We start from the raw sequence: 26,776 nt of genomic DNA on the forward strand, positions 1-26,776 counted from the left end.
TTGAAATATTTCAAAAACAATATAGAAACATACATTACATAATAAAATAACATTTTTAATTGCCACTCAATATGTGAGTTATAGGAGACTACAGTTTATCAATTTCTACCCACATACTATATTTGATTATATGAAGTAAAGTTAATATATCACGTCTACAACATGAATGACGTAACGCCAGTCCAGGATTGTTAATTCGATGAACCCATATATTTCTATATTAGGTCGCTATTCATTACATTATAGCAAAATGGCGTCTCAGATAATGTCTGTGTTTTGATCAATGAAGACAAGTTGTCGACGTGATATATACGTTAAGGAGTATGTATGTGACGCGATATGGGATAGACGGATATATTTGGATATGGTTACATATGACCTGTTCATTCCATATCGGGTCACCTACTAACCGTGTAACAAATTAGAACAAGGAAATTGGAACGCACAATGCATATGTAAAAATGGGTGTAAATGATATATCGTATACGATATATTGTCAATTACATTGTTAAGGTATGAGCGTTTTTTGCCCTTACTGATATAAAACATTATCACACCTGAATATAATCCATCGAAAAATCATATAATCCCACTAAATGATACACTACAAATTTGTACGTACTACCTTCCTGCCGATTGGTTTGATGACGTCATATTTGTGACGTAAAACGTATATCTAATAATCTAGGTATTGAAATAAAAATGTTAACTACTAATATCACTTTTTGTGTCGGTCCGAATGCTTTATTTTGAATAACATTTAAAAAATAATTTACAGCTACATTGTCGAATGTGGCAATACTTGTAAATAAAGGCGATTGAGAATAGCTAGTGTGCTTTACAACGTAACAGATGTATTTATCCCGCTGTTTAGGAATCCGAATAACAAATAAGTTAGTTCTCCATTAACCATATGGTTAAATTTCGATGCCTGGTCACCTCCTGTAATGTGTGTATTCTTTATAATGGTAATACTTGCTGTTTGGTGATATGTTAAATAAATGACCATTTCTCCATTAAATTTATTGTAGAATGTAAGTTTGCTTTTTATTTCAACTGATTTGCAATTGTTTAAGGTCAAACACACTTGTTTGTTTTCCCCCGTCGTATTGTTGCATTGTCTTTTTTTTTGCACATAAAACCATTTGAAATGATACCAAAGTCATATGAAGACACCAGGCCCCAATTTCTTGAAATGCCTTAAGTCTCTTATAACAAGATTAAGCTAAGCTCACTTTTTTTGTCATATTAACTTCTTTTAGAATATTTCGACTTTAAATAGGAATAAACCTTATGATAACAACAGTTAACCATTTTTCAAAATTAAAGTAAATATTTTGCTTATTAAAATAAGCTACTTAAGCCTGTTAAACTAAAGAATCGTAACTTCCCATATTAGTGGTTGGGAAACCTTAAAGTTTGGTATCGAGTTTATTTCAGTCAATTAATACCATTGAACAATGGACGTTTTTAAAGGTTCCAATCCATAAATTTGTAAAAACATGTAACTAAGCTCATACAACTTGAATGCTGAAAACTTTCGAATATGTAGAAAGTATATGACAGTTTATGATACACGTATGTCATTTTAATACCACCTCCCACAATCATCCATATGATCTGGATAAGTCTTCAAGCTACGCTTTCGGGCTGATATAGGGTATCACAGTATATGCAAAACTAACAATATTGATGTAATAATCAAAATATCATATGTGTTCAATTTATTCAACATTTTAATACATGAATCTATTTTTAGGGTTCATCTATTTTTTTGACAAACAAAAGAACACAAAATCAGAAAGATTCCGAAGTACGAACCAAATAGGATTTCTATCAATTAAATAAAACGAATTGAATTGAAGGAAAACGATAGTGAGTTCAATCCACTTAAATGTTCTGTGCTCATTCATGCGCTGATTACAATCTAAAATCTGAAATGAACGAAAATTCATGAATGATTTGCCCACTTTGATTGCATGTCAATTTTACGGTATCCCCGACCTGCAGCGATAGAATGACAGTGGTGGGCACTGTCTCGAAGTTACCGTCACTGTCGTTAACATATAGGGTCCATACGTAACTGCCGTTCTTGTTTATTCTAATATTGGCGAAGGTATTCGACGTGGCCAGGTCAACCATGACAGAAGTTGAGAATACGTATAGACCGTCGACCGGGGCGGTGAACACGCCTGTCCTCTGGTTGTAACCCCGCCTACGTCCGTGACAGGTTTGTTGAATACGAGCGTCTGATGGTAGGAAGATGTTGTAAAACGGGACGATATGATTACGAAGAAGGCAACAGGAGATGGTTGCATACTCTCTGAAATCATATAAAGTAACACTACAGTTCCAACAAACAATATATAAATTCATATATATTTATATATATTATACCTTACATAAATGTGTCTTTTATATGTACATATAAGGTCGATCGGTCCATATATCAGTGTATTTTAATCAAAAACCTAGTTTTATGACGTCAGCGGTCCATATCATATTTTTAGCCGGTTCGGATCTCGGACCGCTGACGTCATACAATATGGACGGCTGACGTCATAAAAATGCTGAGTACGACTTGTGATTTCCACAACTGCGAACAATTGTTGCAAGTAAACATTGATTGTTTTTTCAATGAAAAACATTAATAGCGCTTTCAAAATAATGAATAGTAATATGAAATGTTTGGTAAAGTATAAGGTTTATAACACACGACTTCGGGCCATATGGCATTATAAGGACCGACCAGTCAGCCCCCGAAGGTAAATGGACCGAGGCGTTATACACCTTCGTAGGCTGACTGACCGGTCCTTATAATGTCATATGGCCCTCAGTGGTGTGTTATATTTCTTAAATAAGCGTGCTCACCCTTCATAAAGAGATGAAGAATTTCTTCTTTAAGTGTACTTATCAATTGTGCATTCTGGTGTATTTTTGCATAAAATTGACGTTTCAACCATATTGAAATAAATAGTTTACTTGAACATTTAAAATAAACGGTGTAGGGACCATAGCCCTTACATTTTGGATACGCTTTTGAGAAAAAAATATTTATTGAACAAATGGCCGAAGTGCTTGTTGATATTTACGAATATAACGGAAAGCTTATTGAGGTTCATACTTTTTGAAATAAACTTTAAACTGGTAAACAGTCAATGTAAGAAAAATCACTTTATTTATTAATACAATTGATACAAGTAAATTCTCATATATCTCTCTCTATATTAATTGATATTTAAGTATATATTCGTTGCACAAATTTCGTTTGGCGTCTGAAATAATTATGTTATATAATATTCCGGTTTTATTCAATACGGTAAGCATAATATCGTGTTCGATACCTGTTTCTATTAATGTAAAAATTACATTTATACGCGCTGTTTTATCGCTTGTTTCTACAATTAATTAGGTTGCAAACTTATCTAAACGTACCTGAAATATTCTTGGACATAGCGTCCAGACGTTGATCGAATACCTCAAGGGATTTCTCACGCCCGTCAAAATAGGATTTTGTCGAGTTTTCAAACTCAGTTTGTAAGCTCTTGTATCTTTCTTCCAAATCTTGAATCCCCTTCGCTGACATCTCTATTTCAGTATCGTGTTTCTTGACTTGATCTTGTATTTTCTTTGTCGAAGTGTCCATCTCAGTTTCAACATTCGTTTGCCTCTTTTCCAGCGCTTCTAGTTTACCGAGGAGCTCCTCCATCTTGACCTCAGTTCTAACCATTTTCTCCAGCATTTTCTCCTCGTAGTCAAACCGACTGTAACATCGTGGTTCATGTAGGTCACACAATGACGATTCAATCACGAGAACGATAACGAACAATTCCCTTATATGCTTGCTATAATACATCATTTAAAGAACGTTTTCAAATGAATTTGAATAACGGAAGCAGCTGAGACAAGTCGTAATGAAATCCTCGAATATCTGATCTCAACCTATTTATATAAACACTTACGATAGTAGCAGAAACAAGACGCCCAATGAAATGTCCAACTTTTATTAAACACTTTTGAGTGAAAAGTCAAAGAACCAGCTTCACACTTGAGCAAAATCAGCCATACGGTAACATAGAATGACGAACAATGATATCCTTTCTCAATAAGTGTTATCCCCCCAATTTTAATTTAGTTAGGTTCGATGATAAACAGGTTCATTTCTTAAGAAACAAGCAATATTGTTGGCCATTTAGGGTGCCATGAGAAAGTGTTTATTGTGGTACACGAGCTACAATCTGCAAGAAAGACTGGCAAACGTCCATACTACTACACAATCTAGCTACCTTTTTTTGTGTTAACTATGTAATATAAATTTTAAAATGATTCAGCAGTTATAAATGGGAAAGGAAATTCGAAAAACACGTTAATGATCCAAAAAGCAAGTTACCTGTATTGGTTGGACAACGATGAACTGTTTTTCTTTTGTGACACACACTGAACGTATGGGTCAATATGAGGTATATGAGATATACACATATTAAAACATACTGTTAAAAAATGAATTATGAAGTGATGAAAAAGATATGGTTCCCATACAGGAATAATATCAACATTACTTTTCTCGTTATTTATATTATTATGATTATTTTATCATTATTATTTTTAATATAATCATTATTATTAAAAAAAAATATTATTATTATTATTATTGTTATTATGATTATTATTATTTTAAGTTGAAGTAGTTGTAGAAGTTGTAGTAGTAGTAGAAGTAGAAGTAGTAGTAGTAGTTGTTGTAGTAGTAGTAGTAGAAGTATGATTCTTTGAAGAGACAAGTGCTCTTGATATTGTTAACAATCAATATAAATCAATGATTTTATTTTATTCATTAAGGTTTGATGATAAGGTTTATGCTCATTTCGTAAAAAACATGAACTATTGTTATCCAGTTATAGATGCATTTATGAAACTTGAATTGTAACCTGTGAGAAGGTTGGCAAACGTTTAATACGTTGTTTTGTTTGTATCAACTACTTGTAAATTATTAAAAACATACTTTTGACGCAAGATATGGGTCCGAATGAGGTAATGGGTGCTAATGCTATGTGCATGCGTCCGTGTTCTATTGTCTGTCCTGAATACAACACATAATGTTATTATTAAGTTTTCAGTTTTTAAGATATGACGTATTTCTCGACATGGGTATAATGCCGAATAACTGCTATTAACTTTTATTTTCCGTATATATCACAGTGATCAGTTTTATTTGCTGCGAAAGATAGTTTTACGTTAAATAAACGGTTAGTTTGAACGCAGAAAGTTACATAATATTGTTCCTGTATTTAAAATTGAAGCGATCAGAGAGAGAGAGCAAAAACCTTTTTTATACATTAAAAACAAAAACTTATGAAAACAAGACTCATTAATAATATTATTATTATTATCATTATTTTTAAATAGATTATTTTGCATACATATTGAATATTGTAAAAGCTAATTGAATAACGGGACCCGATTCAGTTGTATTAATATTTTACGTTTCATATGCAATGTTCTTTAAAGAATTGTGATTGTTATTTATTGTAATATATCATTAAAACGTAATTAAAAATCTCACTGAACTATTTTTGTTTACCCGTTGTCCTTTAACCTAAGTTAAAAACGAGCTTTAAAGTTTTATATTAATGTTAAATTTAAACACAACCGAAAATGAAAAAAACAACAACAGGGGGTTTACATATCTTACCATACTGTAAGAAAATGGGTTTTATTCTGATTATGGACATTAGTGTGCAATAATCGCTACATTTTCATGGTCAAATGCAATATCTTTCCAATCTATTGAACTTGATGACATCTACCTTTGATTGATTATTTAGCCAAAGCACATTGGTTCTTGACCTTTATACTTTTATTTGTGCTGTGGCATTTGAAATGGGTTAAATTTCGGTTCAAATTTGGCCAGAAGAAAATGGCTGGTTTGAGTGAAATTATTCGATACTGGGGAACGAACGGAACTCCTGGGAAAATGTGTTTAAAGGGCCATACCAACCAATGATTCAAAATATAAAGCATATATTCCTTTTAGAGAATTTAAACAATTATTTAACCCTGATTTTGAGTTCATAACATGTAGATAACATATCTGCAATATCTTTCCCACGAACAGAATGTATTTCATCATTGAAACATGGCATGGAAACAAGTGATAAAACTCTCAAAATAGCGTCATCTGTTATAAGTTACTTTTATTTAAAGTTAAGTTTATCGGAGCATCGTTTGAAATATATGTTAGCTAATTATCTTGATTGCTTTTGCGCATGTTTTTTTCTTTTTAAATTCGCTCAAAGAAAGTCTGTTTTGTGTCTGATATATATGATAGTGGTTATTACGTTGTTTTATCTTTAATCTCCTCGTATTTTATCACGAATTCTTGGAGCGATACGTGCATATTATGCATTTCAACAAGATACTGCCAACGGATATTGTTCAGTAAAGCCAACAGTAATATTAATGGCTTTTCCGTTTCTTAAACAACTGCACTTTATTCTTCGGGTGTACAAAATATTTTAATATAGATAAATTACTCCTGATCTGGTTGAATATGTATTATCTTTAACAGTAAAAAAATCCATTTCTTACTGTACTGAATTTAAATAAACTCAGATGATTGTGCCAAATGTCAAAATCTCAACCACATTTAGGAATCATGTTATTTTGAACATGCTCACGTAGTAATTGTCAATGTACTAAGCATATTAATAGAGATACACGCGTAATAATATACCGAGTTAAAAGGTGATATTAAATGTTGTAATAGTAGAGACACAGATACATATCCCTTCAAATGTTTATGTCGATGCTATTGTCAAATTACGTAGAACTTCTTATAACGGGTTAACTATGTTAATTCATCTGTTTACAAATTCAATCAATTTCTGACATCAAGTAATAAGAGCGAAATCAGTAATGTTTGTAAATATATCAACGAAGCCATTCTTATACGTTACTCAATTAACAATAACACGGTTTAGTATAGTAGTTGTGATAACAGCCATGTGGCATTTAGAGAGATGTAGGGATGACTTAGTATAACTGAGTGAAGATATATGAAAAGATCTTTTGACATCTAAGGAACACGATGAGATTTAGGTATGTCTAGGAACACTTACGGTGTATGAGATTTAGGTATGTCTAGGAACACTTACGGTGTATGAGATTTAGGGACGACAAAGGAACACTCACGGTGTATGAGATCTAGGTATGTCTAGGAACACTTACGGTGTATGAGATTGAAGGCCGTCTTAGGAACACTTACGGTGTATGAGATCTAGGGACGTCTTAGGAACACTTACGACGTAAGAGATCTAGGGACGTCTTAGGAACACTTACGACGTAAGAGATCTAGGGACGTCTTAGGAACACTTACGACGTAAGAGATCTAGGGACGTCTTAGGAACAATTACGATGTATGAGATATAGGTAGGTCTTAGGAACACTTACATTATATGAGATCTAGATAAGTCTTAGGAGCAATTTAAATGTATGAGATCTAGGTACGTCTTTGGAATTTTTACAGTATCTCAGATCTAGATACGTCTTAGGAGCACTTACAGTATATGAGATCTGGGTACGTCTTAGGGCACGTACGGTGTATGAGATCTAGGGACATCTTAGGAACACTTACAATGTATGAAATCTAGGTACGTCTTAGTAACAATAACTATAAAAATGTATTAATAATGAGTTGTTATTACAACCCTGAAGAAGGGGCTTGGCGCCGAAACGTTGGTTTATAATTAAAAGTAAAGTATACATGTTATTGTTTGTGTTACTCAATTAATAACAATTACTATACATGAGTTCTAGGGTCTTCTTAGGAAGAATTACGGTGTATGAGGTAAAGGTATGTCTTAGGAACACTTACAGTACATTAGATCTGGGTTCTCCTTAGGAACATTTACGGTGTATGAGATCTAGGTACGTCTTAGGAAGAATTACGGTGTATGAGATATAGGTACGTTTTAGGAGCACTTAAAGTATATGAGATCTTGGTAAGTTTTAGGAGAACTTACAGTATATGAGATCCAGGTTCGTCTTTGTAACCTTTACGATGTATTAGCTCAAGGTACTATTTGCAAACATTGGATGTAGTTTGCGCCTCTGAAGGGTCTTAGATTCAGGAGGTACTGAACAGATACCAACTGTTCTTGATATTTCAGACGATAAAGGAGGTTCTAAATAGACCGAGGTACTGACCAGAAACCAACCGTTCAAGAATTTGAGACGATAAGAGATCTTATTAATAGTCCGGGCACCGAATAATTTTAGTCTGAGCGAATAAAAAAGCAATGGTGATATTGTGGAGCTCATCTGATTAACATAACCTCACTGGAAATAAGCCTCATGGGTTTTATGGCCAATGCTAGGACCGATACACATTTATATCTTCTTCAAATGCTCCCTTTTACTTGTTTAGCAAGAAGATACTACCAACTCATTCCTACGAACAATTACATTATATGTTTATTAAGATATATAGTCTGTTGTTCTCATTATATTCTATCAGGTTTTGATCCTTTTGTTATACCAGTTTTTTATCCTTTTATCAGTAATGACTTGGAAACATATTGATTATTTTTTACTGTAATTGTGTATTTTACCTGAATATCCCCTATCAATCAATCAATCATTGGCACTAAAAGAATAACGTTTTCAGGGCGGGAAGAATCAGCCAAGCGAATGGAGAATGGTAATACAGATACATTACGTTTGTAAGAATACTACAGTCAAAATGGATTTGAAAACAATGTTGAATTTGCTGGCTGGAGAGATATTGTATGAAATTACAATTGTAATAGTAGTAGTAGTAGTAGTGGAAGTAGAAGTAGTAGTAGTAGTAGTAGTTGTAGTAGTAGTAGTAGTAGTAGTAGAAGTAGCAGTAGTAGTAGAAGTAGCAGTAGTAGTAGAAGTAGTAGTAGTAGTAGTAGTAGTAGTAGCAGCAGCAGCAGCAGCAGCAGCAGCAGCAGTAGCAGTAGTAGTAGTAGTAGTAGTAGTAGTAGTAGTAGTAGTAGTAGTAGTAGTAGTAGTAGTAGTAGTAGTAGAAGTAGTAGCAATAGTAGTTGTTGTAGTAGTCGTAGTAGTAGTAGAAGTAGTAGTAGTAGTAGTAGTAGTAGTAGTAGTAGTAGTAGTAGTAGTAGAAGTAGTAGTAGTAGTAGTAGTAGTAGTAGTAGTAGTAGTAGTAGTAGTAGTAGTAGAAGTAGTAGTAGTAGTAGCAGTAGTAGTAGTAGTAGTAGTAGTAGTAGTAGTAGTAGCAGCAGCAGCAGCAGCAGCAGCAGCAGCAGCAGCAGCAGCAGCAGCAGCAGCAGCAGCAGCAGCAGCAGCAGCAGCAGCAGCAGCAGCAGTAGTAGTAGTAGTAGTAGTAGTAGTAGTAGTAGTAGTAGTAGTAGTAGTAGTAGTAGTAGTAGTAATAATAGTAGGAGTAGTTGAAGTAGTTGTAGAAGTAGTAGTAGTAGTAGTAGTAGTAGTAGTAGTAGTAGTAGTAGTAGTAGTAGTAGTAGTAGTAGTAGTAGTAATAATAGTAGGAGTAGTTGAAGTAGTTGTAGAAGTAGTAGTTGTAGTAGTAGTAGTAGTAGTAGTAGTAGTAGTAGTAGTAGTAGTAGTAGTAGTAGTAGTAGTAGTAGAAGTAGTAGTAGTAGTAGTAGTAGTAGTAGTAGTAGTAGTAGTAGTAGTAGTAGTAGTAGTAGTAGTAGTAGTAGTAGTAGTAGTAGTAGTAGTAGTAGTAGTAGTAGTAGTAGTAGTAGTAGGAGTAGAAGTAGTAAAATTAGAAGTAGTAGTAGTAGTAGTAGTAGTAGTAGTAGTAGTAGTAGTAGTAGTAGTAGTAGTAGTAGTAGTAGTAGTAGTAGTAGTAGTAGTAGTAGGAGTAGTAGTAGTAGTAGTAGTAGTAGTAGTAGTAGTAGTAGTAGTAGTAGTAGTAGTAGTAGTAGTAGTAGTAGTAGTAGTAGTAGTAGTAGTAGTAGTAGTAGTAGTAGTAGTAGTAGTAGTAGTAGTAGTAGTAGTAGTAGTAGTAGTAGTAGTAGTAGGAGTAGAAGTAGTAAAATTAGAAGTAGTAAAAGTAGGAGTACTAGTAGTTCGCATGCGCATAGAAGGCGATAGTACGATAATGATAACACGACATTACGATGATGGTATTTCGACAGTACGATGATCATTAAGCGGCAGTACGATGATTGTAATACGACATTTCAATAAAAAAACGCAACAGTACGAAATTACAAACGCGACAGAACGATGATGATAACGTGAGAGTTCGATAATAAAAACTCACAGTACGAGGATACAAAAGCGACAGAACGATGATGATAACGAAAACGCGATATCAAGATATAACGATGGTGAAAAGGAGACAAAACAATGGTAAAAGCACGGTATAATATCGCATTATCATCATCGTAATGTCGTAATATCACGTTTTCGTTTTCATGTCGTCGTTCATTATCATCTTACTGTCTCGTTTTTGTAATCGCAGTCTTGTGATTTCACGTTTTCGTCATCTTACTATCGAGTATCGGGCTTGAGATCAACATATTCATTGGCGATGGTCCAAACGGAATTCCATAACTGAGCACGTACAATTTCGAATCTTAAGAAAGTGACATTTTATGATATGTCAGATTACGCTATCGGGCTGCTATAGGGTACCACAGTCTATGCAACCTATATTGAAGTAATAATCAAACTATTATGATAATTCGTTCATTTTATTCAACATTTATAATACATGTACATGCATTTTGTTTTTCAGGAGCATCTAATTTTTGACAAACTAGAAGACACACACTCAGAAAGTTTCAAAAGAACGAATTAAATAGGATTTCGATTAATTAAAATAAAATGATTTGATTTTGATAGAGACCTCAATCCACTTGAATGTTCTGTGCAGATACATGCGCTGATTACAATCTAAAACCGGAAATGAACGAGTAGTAAAAAATGGTTCGTTCACTTTCATTGCATGTCAACTTTACAGTATCCCCGACCTGCAGCGAGAGAATGACAGTGCCCACGCCTGTCTCGTAGTTACCGTCACTGTCATTTACAAAGAGATACACTACGCGACTGCTTTTCTTGTTTATGCTGATATGGGCGGAGCTTGCCGACGTGGACAGGTCAACCATGACAGAAGCTGAGAATACGTATAGACCGTTGACCGGGGCGGTAAACACGCCTGTCCCCGGCTTGTAACCCCCGCCCACGTCCGTGAGAACTTTGTCGAATACGAGCGTCTGATAGGAGGATGATGTTGTAAAACTGGACGAGATGGTAGCAAAGAAGGCAACGGGTGAGTGGTTCATATTCGCTGAAATCATATTAAGTAACAATCGTACTGTTTTGCACTATTCTGTTTTAACATATATAAATATATACAAATATTACACCAGAATTCACGATTGATTACACAGACTTCCCCCCATTTATACAAAAAAATAAGAAATGTGTTCATTAATTGTGCATTCTGGTGTTATATTTGCATAAAACTGTCCTTTTAACCATATTTTGACATAAATAGATTACTTGGACATTTAAATAAACGAAGGTGGGAACAAATCACATAGATTTTGGATCTGCTATTGAGAAAATGATTTATTGAACATAAATTATTGCCGAGATGCTTGTGTATTTTTACAAACATATCAGAATGCTGATATTCACTTTGAATGAAAATTTACGCTGGTATATAGACAATATTACAAAAAAAAACATTTCAGGCTTTGAATACAATTCGTATAAGGTATTTTTCATCTATTTATTCACTTATATATAAGTATTTGTTGTGCGAATTTCGACAAGGGCGTAAACAAAAAATATTTAATAGGACATTCAGGTCTAACTCTATAATGCTAGTATTCTATCGCGTTCGATACCTGATTCTATAAATTTACAAATTACATTTATACGTCACTGTGTTGTTTTATAGATTGGCTCTACTTTGTAAGTAAGATACATGTACCTGTACTATTCCGGAACCTAGCGTCCAGACGTTGATCGTATACCTCAAGGCATTTATCTTGCTTGTCAAAAATGGATGTCGTTGTATTTTCAAACTTTTCTAACTCAGTTTGTAAACTATCGTATGCCTTTTCAATGTCTCGTAACCCTTTTGTTGTCTCCTCTTTTTCGGCATCGTGTTTCTTTTCTATACCTTGTATTTCCTTCACTGTATTGTCCACCTTATTTTCAACGTTCACTAGTCTCTGTTCCAGCGCTTCTAGTTTACCGAGGAGCTCCTCATCCTTGATCTCAGCTCTCACCATTTTCTCCAACATTTTTTCGTCATAGTCAAACCGACTGAAACATTGCGGTTCATTCATGCCACACAACGACGAGTCAAACACGAGAACAATAATGAAAAATTCCTGAACACACTTGCTATAATACATGTTCAAGAAATAATTTTTATTTGAATGACGAAAGCAGCTGAGACAAATGACGAAAGCAGCTGAGACAAGTCTCTAAACCAATGACTCGAATTTATGATCTCAGCCCTTTTATTAACATTTAAGACAGCAGCAAAAACAAGTCGACCAATGAAATGTCCAGCAACTTCATACATACTTTCGAATGAAAAGTTAAAGTACAAGCTTCACACTTAAGTAAGTTTAAATGTCAAAATCAGCAATATGATAATCTGTAATAACGAACAATGATATAGAAGAAATTTGTTTATTTCAGTGTAAGATCTTATTTTATTTCACAAGTGGACAAAAAACATTTATAGTAAAAACATATATATATATAGTTTTTCTATGATCACGAGTGAAATTAAATACGATCTTACACTGAAATAAACATTTTTTTTGTTTCTTTTATGCTTATTTTCGGAGTTTTATTTTATTTTTATTTTTTTCTTAATTACCCCCTTTTTTGAAAAGGGTGTTATTTACGCCGCTATCCGTTGATTGCCCCTCACGCAAAATTATAGCTGTCAACTTTTCTATTTTCGGTTTGTTGAGAAAATGGTCTCTCCTATTTATTCTTATAATTTATTATTCGGTCGTTTTTTAGTGAAATCTTTTATAAACAGTAATCAATGAAGTTTTATAAGTGCAAATATGTTCCAAAAATAACGAAAACACTTTTATTTTAAGCGGAGCAAATTACTACGCCACCATTTTATGAATGAAAATTTGGAAGGTCAAATGTGTTAGCAAAACAAATGCGGATATTCATTGGATTATATTTTTTTTCTTACTTTTAGACTGCTTTTTATGATACATGGATATTCAGTCATCTTACTGTCAGAGACCAGTCTGATTCGCTTGGAAACAGGTTTGTTTTCAGGTAAAGAGTGAATGCTACTTTGTTGACAAATTTTGTAGCGTGGGTGGTGTAAAAAAAATAAGATCATCGGAAAGATGTTGTGTGAATTTTCCGGGAAGCTCGTTTTACGTATAACAACGAAAAAATGTTCAAAATACATTTGAACGATGAAAAAAGCTCTATTTATGTTCGAACAGTACTTTTCGTCTTTAATTTGTTTGGTATGAAAGCAAATATTCGAAATTTCGATCAGCTTCAAGATGAAAAGAACGTTTAAAAAACGGGATAACCGGTAATAAACGGTAAGTTGTTAATTTGTAAAATTAGTAGTTCTGTAAGTTGATATTTTCACTCCTTTTTTTGCAGTGAAAATATCAAATTTTCACTGTTGTTATTTCACTGATAAAACCCCATATTTCTTCGAATAGCATGAAAGAAATTGTTTAGAATCAATGTAAATCAAGGGCATGAAAAAGTGTAATCCAGTTATAGATGCAATTATGGAACTCGAATTGCAACCTGTATGAAGGATGGGAACGTCCGTATACCTTGTATAGACGGATTTAATACGTTGTTTCATTTGTATCATCTATTTGTAATTTATAAAATAAGTTATTTGTGACGCAACATATGGGTCAAAATGAGATAATGGTTAAAAGTGCGATATGCATACATCCGTGTTATATTGTCTGTCCGGAATACAACACAGAACTGGCAGAAATTACGTATTTTAAGACAATGGTATAATACCGAATAAATGCCATATTCTGCAGATTTTTTTGCTAAAATTGTGACAGGTTTTTATATATAAGAGTGCCCGAGGCAGTTGTTTAAATTGTAATACAAACTCATTGCTTGCTTGTTTGTGTATTGGTACTGTGATACATGGCATCAGTGTTTCTTTTAAATCTATAAGAAAGATTTTTACTTCCGAAATATCTCTCTGTCTGATCGCTTACAATTTAAATACAAGGACAATATGATGCATTTTTTTTCATTTCATTGCGTCCAAACCAAATGGATTATGCCTTTTATAAACTAATCGAAGTAAGATAACCATTACCAAAATACACACATTTAAACGTCAGATGGTCTTCTCCATTTTGTCAAGTATAATTATTATTATTATTATTATTATTATCAAAGGGGACATCAGCCGATGTAGTTGTTATAAAATATATTAATAACTAAACGTTTCATATGCAATGTTCTATAAAGAATAGTGATCGCCGACCTCCTAATAATGTGAATATTTGTCAAAGAACGAATACAATTTAATCTTTACTGGCAAATAACTGACAAATATCGGTGTGTTTTCGTCATATTAAAATCAGATCAAAACAGAAAGAAAACTCTCTAAACTATTTTAGTTTGCCCGATGACCTTTGACCCATATCAAAATATAGCTTTAAAGTTTTATATTGTTTTTAAATTTAAACACATTTTTTTTAATAATACCATTGGTTATACACATCCTTGATGACATCTTGTTTTCATTGATTACTTAGCAAAAAGAGACGAATTGGTTATTCACCTATAATTCGAATATAAAGTTTATTTGTGTTGTGGCATTTGCAATAGCTTAAAACTTCGGCCCAAAATTGGAAAGAAGTAAATCGGTGGTTTGAGTGAAACTTTATTCGATTGTTTTTAACTTTCTAGAAGGAATATATGTTTTATGTTTTGAATCATTGGTTAGTATGGCCCTTTAAACACATTTTCCCAGGAGTTTATTCCGTTCTACACTATTTAAAAGCCCTGAATGCGAGTATATAACATGCAGATAGTATATCTACCATATCTTTCCCACGAACAGGATTTATTTCATTATGAAACATGGCTTGATACAAGTGATAAAACTCTCAAAATAGCGTCATCTGATATGAGTAACGTTAATTTAAAGTTATTTTAAGAACATAATGAAATAAATTTGATACGTACATAAGATAAACCAAATACTTATCTTGACTTCTTTGGCGCATGTTTTTTCTTTTTAATTCCGCTCAAACGAAGTCTATTTTCGTGTGTGATATATTATAATTTGTTTATCTTGAATCTCCTCGGATTTCATCAGGCTTGCTAGGAGCGATCCGTGCATATTATAGTTTTCAACAGGGTTACTGCGAACGGTTATTGTCCTATAAAGCAAACAGTAATATTACTGGCTCTCTGTTTCCTAAAACAGGGGTGGCGTCAGGATTCAACGTTAGAGGGGGCGTAACTTATAAGAGTAACATTTTGACTGAGGCCCCGTAGCAATTTATAGTCCGATATGGTGCATTTTGGACATATTTTATTTCTTTTATTCTCCTATTTTGAAAAACGCAAACTTTGACGATTTTTGTGGTGCGGGGCACAGAGTGCGGTCTCATCTCCCTGGACCAACTAGTGCAAAATTTTCATTTTAATAAGAAATATAACTACTCCCAATCAGGCTGAATATGTATTATCTAAAACAATTCTTTGTTTCAGTATATATATATACATAGAATCAAATGATTGTGCAAAAAGTCGAGAACACATTTAGGTGTCTTGTTAGTTTTCACATACTTATAAAATATTTGCCAATGTACTACGCATATTACAATCAATATACCGCTAATCGAACGCTATTGTTTAAATTGTAATAGTAGGGGGACATAGAGTAAGAATATCACCTTATTTGTATCTGACGATTTTAATGTTAATTACTGTAAACTTATAAAAACGATTATATTATGCTAATCCATCTGTATTCAAATTCAATGAATTACAGAAATCATGTAGAAAATGAAGATATTAATGTCTGTAAATATATCATAGAAGCATTTATTATACGTAACTCAATTTATGATAATACAACTCACTATATTAGTTATGATAATATATCACACTCAATGTGAACGAGTAACCATGAATGCTTAAGACATTGACTTTCATTTTCATAAATTAATTTATGAGATTATTATATGTTTAAATACGTGACATGCATGCATATAAAACTATATGTATTACGACGTCTGCTCTGTTCGTATTGAGAGCAATCCACGGGGTCAATGACGGTTTTGTGCCATTCAGAGAGATCTTTAGGCGTCTTAGGAACAATAACGGTGTATAAATATATTTTATGGTCGTTCGTGAGCGTTTATAAACGTCTTTCGGACTATATAATACTGTTAAAGCAAGTGCTGTGTTTAACTTTACATGGACATGTCTTTCAAACTCTTGGACATAGAATACTGTTCTTTTTTTAAACATTGTAGTTTGTGCTTCCAAAGTTTCTTCATTTTAGAATGTACTGACCAGAAACCAGCCAATCTCGGCGATTACAGGCGACACAGGACGTTGTAAATAGTTTATCCAGAAGATACTTAACTCATACAAGTCGTTCTTGCGATTTTAGACGATACGGGATTTTTAAATTTTTAAATTCCGTGCACGGAATTATTTCCGACTGAGTGAATAAAACAGAGAATAGCACGCTGCCAAACAGCGAACAGAAAATAATAACTTACCTATGAAGGAGTAAGCCAGTCAAAATGCATTGTAATATTGCTGAATTGGCTAAATGGAGTTATAATGGGATATAATGTATGCATTAAGTATTGTGTTTTGCTATTTTTGCCCGTTCTCAATTCGAAATTAAACCGAAACGACGTAACGTTTTCATACGATCACATGCAATTAAATGTCGTTTTAAATTGCTTTTAAGGTATCTATAAAAAAGAAGAAATCAACTCGGTTTTGAGCTCATATCAAAAGAATCGGTAATTCCCCACATCATTCAACACACCAAGGCGCTAGGGTTAGAAACATTATACTATAGAAATATTTCCTATGCTAAACTGATTCATTTTACGCAAGGTGTATATTCTAAGATATTGGTAAACAAGAAGAAATTCCGTATAACTAGTGATGACATGGTCATTCAATTTTGAAGTAGTATATCTCATATACATCGGCAATATTTGCACTGTGTAATAAAGTAAGTCATTGTAGTTATTAAGTTAATCAAGAAATATTGTAAGTAGGGCAGGGGAAGGTTGGCAAGATGACAATGTATTTTGTCAAATTATAAGAAGAGTCAGATTAAAATCTCTACATGGTATGGAGAATAATTTAAAAAAAAAATCGTATTGTCCATTTGATATGCTGATGAATAATATATGTACTACAATGGATTTTTCAATGTTATTATTCCATTAGCAAGGGAACACCCTGTATAAATTTCCAAAATGGGTACTAAATGTACAAACACTATTTGTCTGATTGGTTCGAATCGTCCGCAACATATCTTGGTACGAAATGTCTATAGGTTTATTATAGTATCATAATGTCACTTTTTATTTCTGAAAAGGTGTATTAACACTAAGAAGAACAAAAACGGCTCTGTTGATTCAATCAATAAGTGAGTAATGCGCAGTATATTTCTATCACAGAGTGAGTCATCTTAGCTTTTAGTAGTTCTGTCATTTAACATTTATTGTTCCAATGAATAACCAAAAGCTCGTTCGCGCATTTAGCATCTTACAGGCCGGCCATTCACTCAGAAGCGCATGTTAATGTATTTTATTTATATTCGCATGCTTTTAATTGAAAAAATATGCAGTTTCAACATATTCAGTTTAAGTTTTAGAAAAAGTATAAATTTATCTGTGATTGCTTATTTTACATTTAACTTTGTTTCTTTACATGTAGCTCGACTCTTTGGCAGATATGTGTCCACCATAACACACCCGTCGACTTGAGATCGAGCGAAGTGGCGGTTCAACTTTTATCACGCCGATGGTAGAATGCGAGTATAGAGACGTCGAGGTCGAAAATTGAACGACGAGTGTGAAATTGCACGAGAAACATATTGTAGCGATTCAGTGATGGTGTTACTGAGGTAACACAAAAATTCATACTTAGTATTGTTCAAGAAGATCTCAACGCTGCAAGATATAGTTTTTGTTTTGATCCGTGTTGCAATTCCTAGAGCACCAACGCGTCCGACGGCTTCCTTTTAGATTCGAGTCAGCAGTTCTCAACCATATTAAGCATCTGTAGGACGAGCTTGACAGCCGAGTACTGAGGCGACAAGCACCACCTCGTAATATGTGTGAACTGGAACAGGCCCTTGTGCAGGAATGGAGAAATGCTCCCCTAGGTTTCATACAAAACTACAGAATGTCCATGAGACAAAGGTGTGTGCACTTCATCAGAGCCATGGGAGGACAAACACTATTAGTTTTTCGGATGTAAGGAAATGATTGTTATTTGATGACTTTTCACGTTGTTATGTCATGTTCTGAATTTGGATTTGGATGTGTTTTATTTGCTTGGTTGTATGTGTTTTTATTGATCAATCTTGATGAATTTCCATGAAATACACGTTTTATGTGTTGAAATAATTTTATTCCATTTTTGAATGCTCACAAACTAGTTATACCGAATTATATACGTGTCGGTTTAGAAGTGGCTCCAAGTGTATAACATTTCAAGCAACGCAATACAGAATGTAAACTATAGCTGTCACAGGATTGACGAATAACCCATACAACGCCTGGACACAATATGGGCACACTATTTTGTGAAAGGATGCCATATTCCGTTATTGGTGGATTGTAGCCAGAGTCAAGCCAGACCGGTGTTTAAAAGTCAATTGATTCAAACATGTACCTTTTTTATAAAATTCATTGTACCTTAGTCATAAGTAATCGTCCGAACACCAACTATTGGTAAAGTATAAGATAAAATGGAATCAAAACTATGTTAAAAAGATGTTTTGTGATCAATAAAACTTGACATGTATTTTATGGTGTTGAACATGTGTATCATTTGCTTTGAAAACCCGTTACCCGTTTCATAAGTTATTTTCCGGACACTGAATATTCGGCAAATTCTAAGTTGTTAAAGTGGCAATAACGTCGTAAAAAGTGGAATGTAACTTATGACGTACTTGACGTGTTGTCTTTGAGATAAATATTTGTATCGAAAATCATTTAAATCCGTTGAATTCTACGTTGAAAAGGCACCAAAAAACGTCAATAATAGATGATAAGCAACCAAAGTCGCACAAGATATGTTATTTATATTGTTTAACATGTGTACTTTGTTTAAATCGATACACTCTTTCATGAGTGTTTGTCCGAAAACCGTAACCTTGGCGCTATCTTAGTTCAAATGGGGCATAACTTGGAATAAAATAGTGAATTGAAGTCAATTATGGTCTGTATGATATGGTGTTATACATGCGTACAACAAACAATTAAATTAGTCTTGCCTTTCATGAGCTTTTGTCCGGACACCGAATTTATAACACGTTCTTATTTGAAAAGGGAAAAAACTCATGTACAAATTATTGGTTTGAATCAAAAGCCGACTTTTAAATATATTGTATGATGTTTAACCAAAATATCGTCCAGATACCGTTGTTCGGCAAATTCCAGTTTTGAAAAGGGACCTAAACTACCACTAATAGGAGAGGTTTGTAACTTAAGCCGAAAAATAATCTATATTTTATTGTAAAAACATGTGTACCAGAAGTTGTTTAAATACGTCAACTCTTTTTAGTTATTGACCGGACACCGTATATTTGGCAAACACTTACGTGAAAGAGACCAAAACTCCGACAAAAATGATTGTTTGTTACCAAAGTCGATTATATAACCTTAATGTATGACGTAACACATGCATACAAAAACTCTTTTAAATCCGTCATTTCTGTCATGGGTTTTTGTCCAGACACCATATGTTTGGTATATTCTTTGATGAAAAGGAGAGAAAACTTCGTAAAAATTATCTGTTTTGTGGCGTTAATTTTTGTACTAAAATTGTTTTAATTAGTAAACAGCCCTTCATGAGTCATTGTCCGGTATTGAAGCAAATTCTAATTTTCAAAAAACCTCCGTAAGAAATAAGTTGTAGTTCTCCTGTATTTTATGGTGTTAAACGCACGTGTACCGAATATTAATGAAATCCGTCGGCCCATTCATCCGTTACCGCCCAGACAAGACCGACCAACCGACCGACAGACAGACTGTCCTATATACTCCCCCAAACCTTGTTTGTAGGGGAAATAATAAGATATTACCCTTCTAGTTTGATCGTTCCAAAACAATATAATATACATCCCATAATAAAAAAGCATTTTGTATTGCCACTTAATATATTTTTAGGAAGATTTCTTTACTGTTTTATGAAATCTATGTCGTCCTGCAGTGTTCACCGCTTTACAATAATGTTATTTTTCCCTTATTCTTCATTGTTTTCAAGTTGATCTGTGTTCTGATTAGGCTTATATATTTTAATTGAGTAATTGTTGGTCAATGGTGCGGCATGTGTGAGGTAATGGCCATGCTAACTAGTTTACGCCCAAAGAAGACTCGGGTTCCAGTGAACTCTTTTTTACTGACCGTTCCAATGCGGTAATCCCACTATTTAACGGTAAAGCAATTTTGATGAGGATATGGCTTGTTTGTGGCGTTTGCATTTGTGTATGGGGTGTTTTGTGGGTTTTTTTGTGTTTTTTTTTCTCTCGTTTATTTTGAACATAGATAATATAATAACTGAATGATAATCTCAAACACATTATAAGTCAAAAACATGTCTATATTGTTTCATATTTTCAGAATATCAAAAAAATAATCACGCACGCGCAAAAAACAAAACACACACACGCACGCACGCACGCACGCACGCACGCACGCACGCACGCACGCACTCACGCACTCACGCACGCACGCACGCACGCACGCACACACACACACACACACATACACACAGATACACTTCCCCTTCACTTATTGCTGATTTTACTTTATGTGGTTGTGTAAAAAAAGGAAAAAAAGGAATCTATACTATTTATATGCATTCTGGTTCTGTATACCATCGGTATCTTAATTATTTTAAAATTTACATAATTCTAATACATCCCATTTGAGAGTGTGGTAATCATATCTACCGTTTTGCATTGCGATATATCCTTCAATTTCTTGTCTGAGAGTTAAATATTGTAAATAGGCATTGAATGATGGGATAGTGTTTCGGTATGTCATTGAGAATACATAAAATTTCATTAATAAGATAAGGAAATTACATATTGGTGTGTGTTTAAATTTGATATGGATACCGAAAAATGCTATTTCTTTCGTTATAACGATATTTATCGATCGCTGTTTGATAAAGTCGTTTAAGGCACTCCATGGTGGTTTTAATTTCTGACAGTCCCAAAATAAGTGATCTATTGTCTCGATTTGTATGCTACAAAAATCACATAAGTTAGAATTTTTTATTCTACGTTTATGCAAATACGTATTTGTGGGTATTATTCTTAGTAAGAATTTATATAGAAAACTTCGTAATGATGTATCATTCGAGCTTATATAAATTGTATTATATATTTTTTTCCATCCAATATTTTCTATATTCGGGAATGTTTGTTTCCATTTAGTTTCTGATGATGGCTTGATTTTGTTTTTTTTTGTTGTGTCGAATATAGAAACTTATTTGTTTGTCTCGATTCCTTTATTTTATCTGTCATTATTTGGGGTCTGTTTTGATTGATATTCTCGGATTTAATCCTCGTTTTCAAATGAATTTGGATACAATTAACTAGTGTCAAATATTTTAAGAAACCGTTTTTATTTATGTCGTATAAGCTTTTTATTCCTTCAAAACTGTAAAACTAATTTACCCTGTAGTCGTACATGTGTTCGAAGAATTGTATGCCTTTTTGATACCATTCTTTAAAATACAGTGTGTGTTGCCGTTTTGTTTTATCTCTTTGTTATTCCAAATTATTGTTTTACTTACATTTATTCTCGACTTCTCTTCATAAAATGTGGTTTTTATTTTTAACCAGGATTTTAGTACATCATTTAGGAAAGTTCCTTCTGGTGTTATATAATTTATAACTGTTTAATCAAAATTTGATTTAAGTAGTAGTTCATGACCGTAGATTTTTAGTTTTCAATGAAAGAATACTTTCCAGTCTCCATTATTTGACGGGTCTATATATTTTTTATCCATAATGCTTAAATGGAATTCAAAAATGATTCAATATTTGTAAGCTTAAGTCCACCGTGTTCATAGTCTTGGTAAAGGATAATTCTTTTTATTTTATCCGGTTTTCCATCCCACATAAAATCAAAAATGTATTTTTTATATCATCTATCATTTGTTTAGTTGGATTAGCTAGTTCAATAAAGCTTAGGTAAAGCAAATGTTTTAATTACCGTAACTTTTCCCATCAGTGTCAGTTTTCTGTGTTGCCATTGTTTTAATACGTTTCTAAACTCTTGAAAAAATTTTATCAATATATCTTGTAATATTTGCATTTCTATCATTTGTAAATGTCATTCCTAAAGTGGTAGCATAATCGGATGTCCATACAAATTTTTTGGTATAACAAAACTGTATATTTGAGTTTTTAAATGATCCCACCCTCATAATAATTGATTTATTGGTGTTCAGGTTTAGGCCTGAGCATTTTAAGAACATTTCTAGGGTTTGTACGAGTGTTTCAAAGCATTTTTTGTCACCATTATTGAAAAATGTTGAATCATCGGCAAAAAAGGTTTGCTTTATGATTTTGTCATTATTTTTAATTCCTTTTATGTCGTCGTTTAGTGTAATATAGTTAGATAGTGTTTGTAAGCAAATTATAAACAATGTAGCCGACAATGGGCAGCCCTGTCGAACGTCTTTTTCGAGTTTAAATGACTGCGATATATGTCCATTATTAATTATCAGACTCTGAATGCTGTTGTAGAATAGAGTTAGCCATTTTGAAATATCTGGTCCAAACTTTAATGATTTTATGCATTCAATGATAAAACTGTGGTTTAAACTGTCAAAAGCTTTAGCAAAGTCGGCAAAAATAAAGAGTCCTGGTTTTTTTTGTTTTCTTGTAAATATTCTATGATTTCAAAAATTAACCTTACGTTTTCTTCTATATATCTACCCTTAACAAACCCGGATTGTTCATGACTTATAATTGATGGTAAAACTTTTTTATTCGACTGTTAATGGCTTTAGTTGCCATTTTATAATCTACGTTAAGTAATGTAATTAGTTAGATCCAGTATTAGTATCTAATACTGTAATTCCAGTTAGATAGTTCATCAAGGTCCTTATTTAGTATCGATAAAAGTGTTATTAATCCCTGTTTCTGAAGTTGCGTTATATGTCTTTTACTAAATGAGTAATTAAGTGATCTAATAAGGTGATGTTGTATGTCTTTCCAAAAGGTTTTATAATTTTTTTTAGTTAATCCATCAGAGCCCGGGCGTTTATTGTTTTTTATATCTTTAAGGGCTAGTTCACATTCGTAGCTGGTCAAAAGGCCTTCACATGCATGTTTTTCATCTTCGTTAAGTGTTCTGTAAGGGTTTTCTAGAAATGGTTGCATGTCTTCTTTTTTAATTTGTTTATCTTTAGAGTATAATTTTGTGTAATATCGCACTTCCTCGTTTAAGATACCTGTTATTCTCTCGTTTTTGAACCTTTAAAGTATTTATTGATTTTCCCTCAGCGTTTCTTCTCAAGGTTGGCAAAATATTTCGTGTTCTTTTTGTTGTGTTCAACGTGAATTGATTTAGCTCTTAATATGATACCGTTTAGTTGTGTTTGTGTTATTTTATCTAGTTTTTGTTTTTTAGTTAAGATAATTTCAGATATTTGATCAATTTCGTTTTTGTTATTCGTATTGAGTTTTGATTCTAATGTTTGTATTTCATTTTGTGGTTTTGTTTTTTCAATATTTTTAATCTTTTTAAGATGAGTTGTAAACTTTATAGTTTCATTCCTTATTGAACCTTTTATTAATTCCCAAAGCGTATTTGCATTGCATTCGGTGTTATAACTTACCGTTTCTGGTATGCAGGTTTTTATGCCGTTTTGATAAATTGGGTCTAATAACACAGAGTTATTTATCTTGAAATACCCCGAGCCTCATTTTAATTTCTACGTGTTTAAACTAATTGAAACCAGTGAGTGATCTGTTTTATAGCCGGGCTTTATAGTCTACAGTGGATGTGAGGTTTTGTGTTCGAGTGCCAAATATATTGTAATTTTTCGGGATGTTTTAGTCTCCATGCATCGCTTAAGTTTGAGGAGCTTAACATTTCCAATAATTTTGCTCTGCATTTTTATGAGTTTCAGTTTTGCCATTTTTCTTGTCTAAGTTCTCGTTTAAAACTGTGTTAAAGTCTCCCCCTATTATAAATGTTTTGTCGTTGTGGTTGAGAATATAATTTTTAAGCTGTAAGAAAAGCAGTGGATCATCTTTATTTGGACCATAAATGTTTATCAATGAAATTTCTGAGTCATGTATTGTTATGTCAACAATTAAAAGTCTACCTTCTATCAATTCTGTTTCTTGTTTTATTTCAATTTTGTGTTTTGGGTTAAAAAGAAATGCAACACCCTCACTATTTGATTTCTTTCCGCTAAATATCAGCCCCCCATTCTATTTTCCATTTTTGAATCACTTCCTTTTTACAGTGTACCTCTTGAAGCATACATATATCATAATGATTTAATTTAAGCCATTCAAACATGTGTTTCCTTTTCTGGTAATTGCCTAAACCGCGAACATTAAGTGTTGCTATTTTTGTCTCCATATGCTAAAAAATATCCATTTCAAAATCATTGTAATAAGAAACCATAACGCATTATAAAACATGTAGATTGTATGTATCAGTGTTTTTTCTTAAGACCATTAGATCATTTGATATATTATAAATTACTTTACAAACGATGCGTGATCAATATTAGCTATTTATATACGAGATAAGGTGAAAAAAATGATTTCTATTTAGGGTATATGTTAACGTGTGTTTATAATCTTTTTAAAAGGCAGTATGATATGGGCTCTCAAAAAAATAACTAAAAAGCGTGATGAAGTGTTGTTAAAATAGTGTGTGAACAATAGTGTTAAATTAATATCAAACTTAGTACTGTGTTACATTTTATAATTTATATACTTTTGTATGTATTTCTTTGCATGTAAATTATATCACATTTGTATTAGAAATCATTAAGTACGACTGATCTATGCTTACTGCATTGCGCAAATTGATTTTAGAATTAGATGCATTGGTTTGTAGTAACACCTTATTTCTATATAAAAAGTTTTATTTTATTTTCATTTAGTCTGTTCATGTATTGAATTCAAAAATGAAAAATGAAAAAAAAGATATGGACTGTTAATTTGACACACGCAAAAATGCATTGTATAACATTCTTAAGTAATTTCAATCATAAAGACAAATTCGTTATACATTTACAATACATCGATCCGACCTGTCAATCAAACTAATCATTATTGACCAATGAGAAAGCTGCAAATTATTCACCGAGTCCCGTCCGCCATCTTTACCCACAAACAAAGCAGCGATAACTGTTTACAACCGGACATTTTATTGAAGTTTTAAGACTGATTTGTGAAAATGGTTAAACGATGCGGATGGGGAATATGTTATGCAGATTAAGGTATCCGGAGGGACTAAATGGAGGCCGATTTAAACGATTTCCGACCTATAATCCGATATTGAGAAGTGCAAATGCTGGATTAAAGCCTGTGGACGGCCACAAGAGAAACTGAATGTCAACAGGATAAACCAGCACGAAGATGTCTGCTCGAAGGTTAGTAAATTAAAATTTGGTTTTATCGTAAAACGATCAAAATACAATCATTTCAATTATTATTCTGAATTCTGCAAATCATGCCAAATGTTTAATTTGTTTACTTTCTTGTGTCCTAAATATTGACCTCCATATGGAGATCATGCTTGTTGACAGTTTCCATCAGGTTATGAATGTGTCAAGTTTAAACTACTGTTTTATTGTATAATATGTATAATATGTTACTGACCGGCATTGTGGAGTTTTGTCACACTAATTATATTTTACTATTATGCATATTTAAGCACTTTCATGGAGGAAATGGACCATCTAAAGAGTATCCTGACCCACCATCAGCTGATGGCTGGAGAATAACATCTTCAAGAAAACTCCCCACAAAGCGGTCACTTGGAAAGGAAACTTATGGCAGCATTTATACACAAAATGCAAGTGTATGCATTTAATACAAGATATCACATGCCTGTGCGTTAGAGTTTTATTTATCTTTATGGAGTGCGCGGAAGACTTGTATAACATGTACCATGTAGGATAAATTGCAAAACTGAGACTGTATTATTTTGTAGACTTCTACTCATTTTTAAAATGCCACTGTTCCTTTTTCAATACAAAACAACAGCATTATAGTTACATATATTTTAATACAAGTATTTTGTATGTTACAGAAAAGAACACTCAAAAGAACTGAAGAGAACATTATTACACGGAAATTACACAGTTTTTTGTGTGTGTAAATTTGCATATAAATATATCAACATAACAATAATTTCTTTCAGAGAAAAGCTGGTCCAGGATCCTGCAGACACTGTACCAGGAGTAGAAACACAGACCGAATGTCTATGTAAGTGAAACCAACACTCTAACAATGCCTATGATCTTGTTGTCAGTTCTGTTTTACTTGGGTCTT

At 33.0% G+C, this 26,776-nt stretch overlaps 2 protein-coding genes and 1 long non-coding RNA gene across 5 annotated transcripts; 1 reads left to right on the forward strand and 2 right to left on the reverse strand.

The window, feature by feature from the left end:
- Positions 1-2,096: 2,096 nt before the first annotated feature.
- LOC128223444 (uncharacterized) lies at positions 2,097-3,856 on the reverse strand. The gene is made up of 2 exons (XM_052932725.1): positions 3,436-3,856; positions 2,097-2,323 (listed from the first exon to the last, which is right to left on the reverse strand). Exons 1-2 carry the CDS (start codon positions 3,854-3,856, stop codon positions 2,097-2,099), a joined length of 648 nt encoding a protein of 215 aa, XP_052788685.1.
- Positions 3,857-10,706: 6,850 nt separating this feature from the next.
- On the reverse strand, positions 10,707-12,446 carry LOC128223869 (cerebellin-3-like). Of its 2 annotated transcripts, none has more exons than XM_052933311.1 (2): positions 12,146-12,446; positions 10,707-11,302 (listed from the first exon to the last, which is right to left on the reverse strand). In XM_052933311.1, exons 1-2 carry the CDS (start codon positions 12,381-12,383, stop codon positions 10,899-10,901), a joined length of 642 nt encoding a protein of 213 aa, XP_052789271.1. In that variant the 5' UTR covers positions 12,384-12,446; the 3' UTR covers positions 10,707-10,898. The 2 variants fall into 2 exon arrangements, with proteins under 2 accessions (XP_052789271.1, XP_052789270.1); XM_052933310.1 differs by having other exon boundaries at positions 11,954-12,446.
- A 13,176-nt stretch (positions 12,447-25,622) lies between these two features.
- Positions 25,623-26,704, forward strand: LOC128223870 (uncharacterized). Of its 2 annotated transcripts, none has more exons than XR_008259386.1 (3): positions 25,623-25,872; positions 26,157-26,334; positions 26,646-26,704. It is a non-coding gene; the product is annotated as an uncharacterized LOC128223870 (long non-coding RNA). The 2 variants fall into 2 exon arrangements; XR_008259387.1 differs by having other exon boundaries at positions 26,157-26,303.
- The last annotated feature ends 72 nt before the right edge of the window (positions 26,705-26,776 follow it).

Source organism: Mya arenaria, chromosome 17 (genome assembly GCF_026914265.1).
Source record: "Mya arenaria isolate MELC-2E11 chromosome 17, ASM2691426v1".
Classification (NCBI taxonomy): Eukaryota; Metazoa; Mollusca; class Bivalvia; order Myida; family Myidae; genus Mya; species Mya arenaria.

Bases quoted from the DNA above. Each gene is read 5' to 3' on its own strand.
- LOC128223444 (XM_052932725.1), bottom strand. From the start codon at position 3,856: ATGTATTATAGCAAGCATATAAGGGAATTGTTCGTTATCGTTCTCGTG. The intron at 2,324-3,435 runs GTACGTTTAGAT...ATATGATTTCAG, and splicing joins TATGTCCAAGAATATTTCAG to AGAGTATGCAACCATCTCCT.
- LOC128223869 (XM_052933310.1), bottom strand. From the start codon at position 12,383: ATGTATTATAGCAAGTGTGTTCAGGAATTTTTCATTATTGTTCTCGTG. The intron at 11,303-11,953 runs GTACATGTATCT...ATATGATTTCAG, and splicing joins TAGGTTCCGGAATAGTACAG to CGAATATGAACCACTCACCC.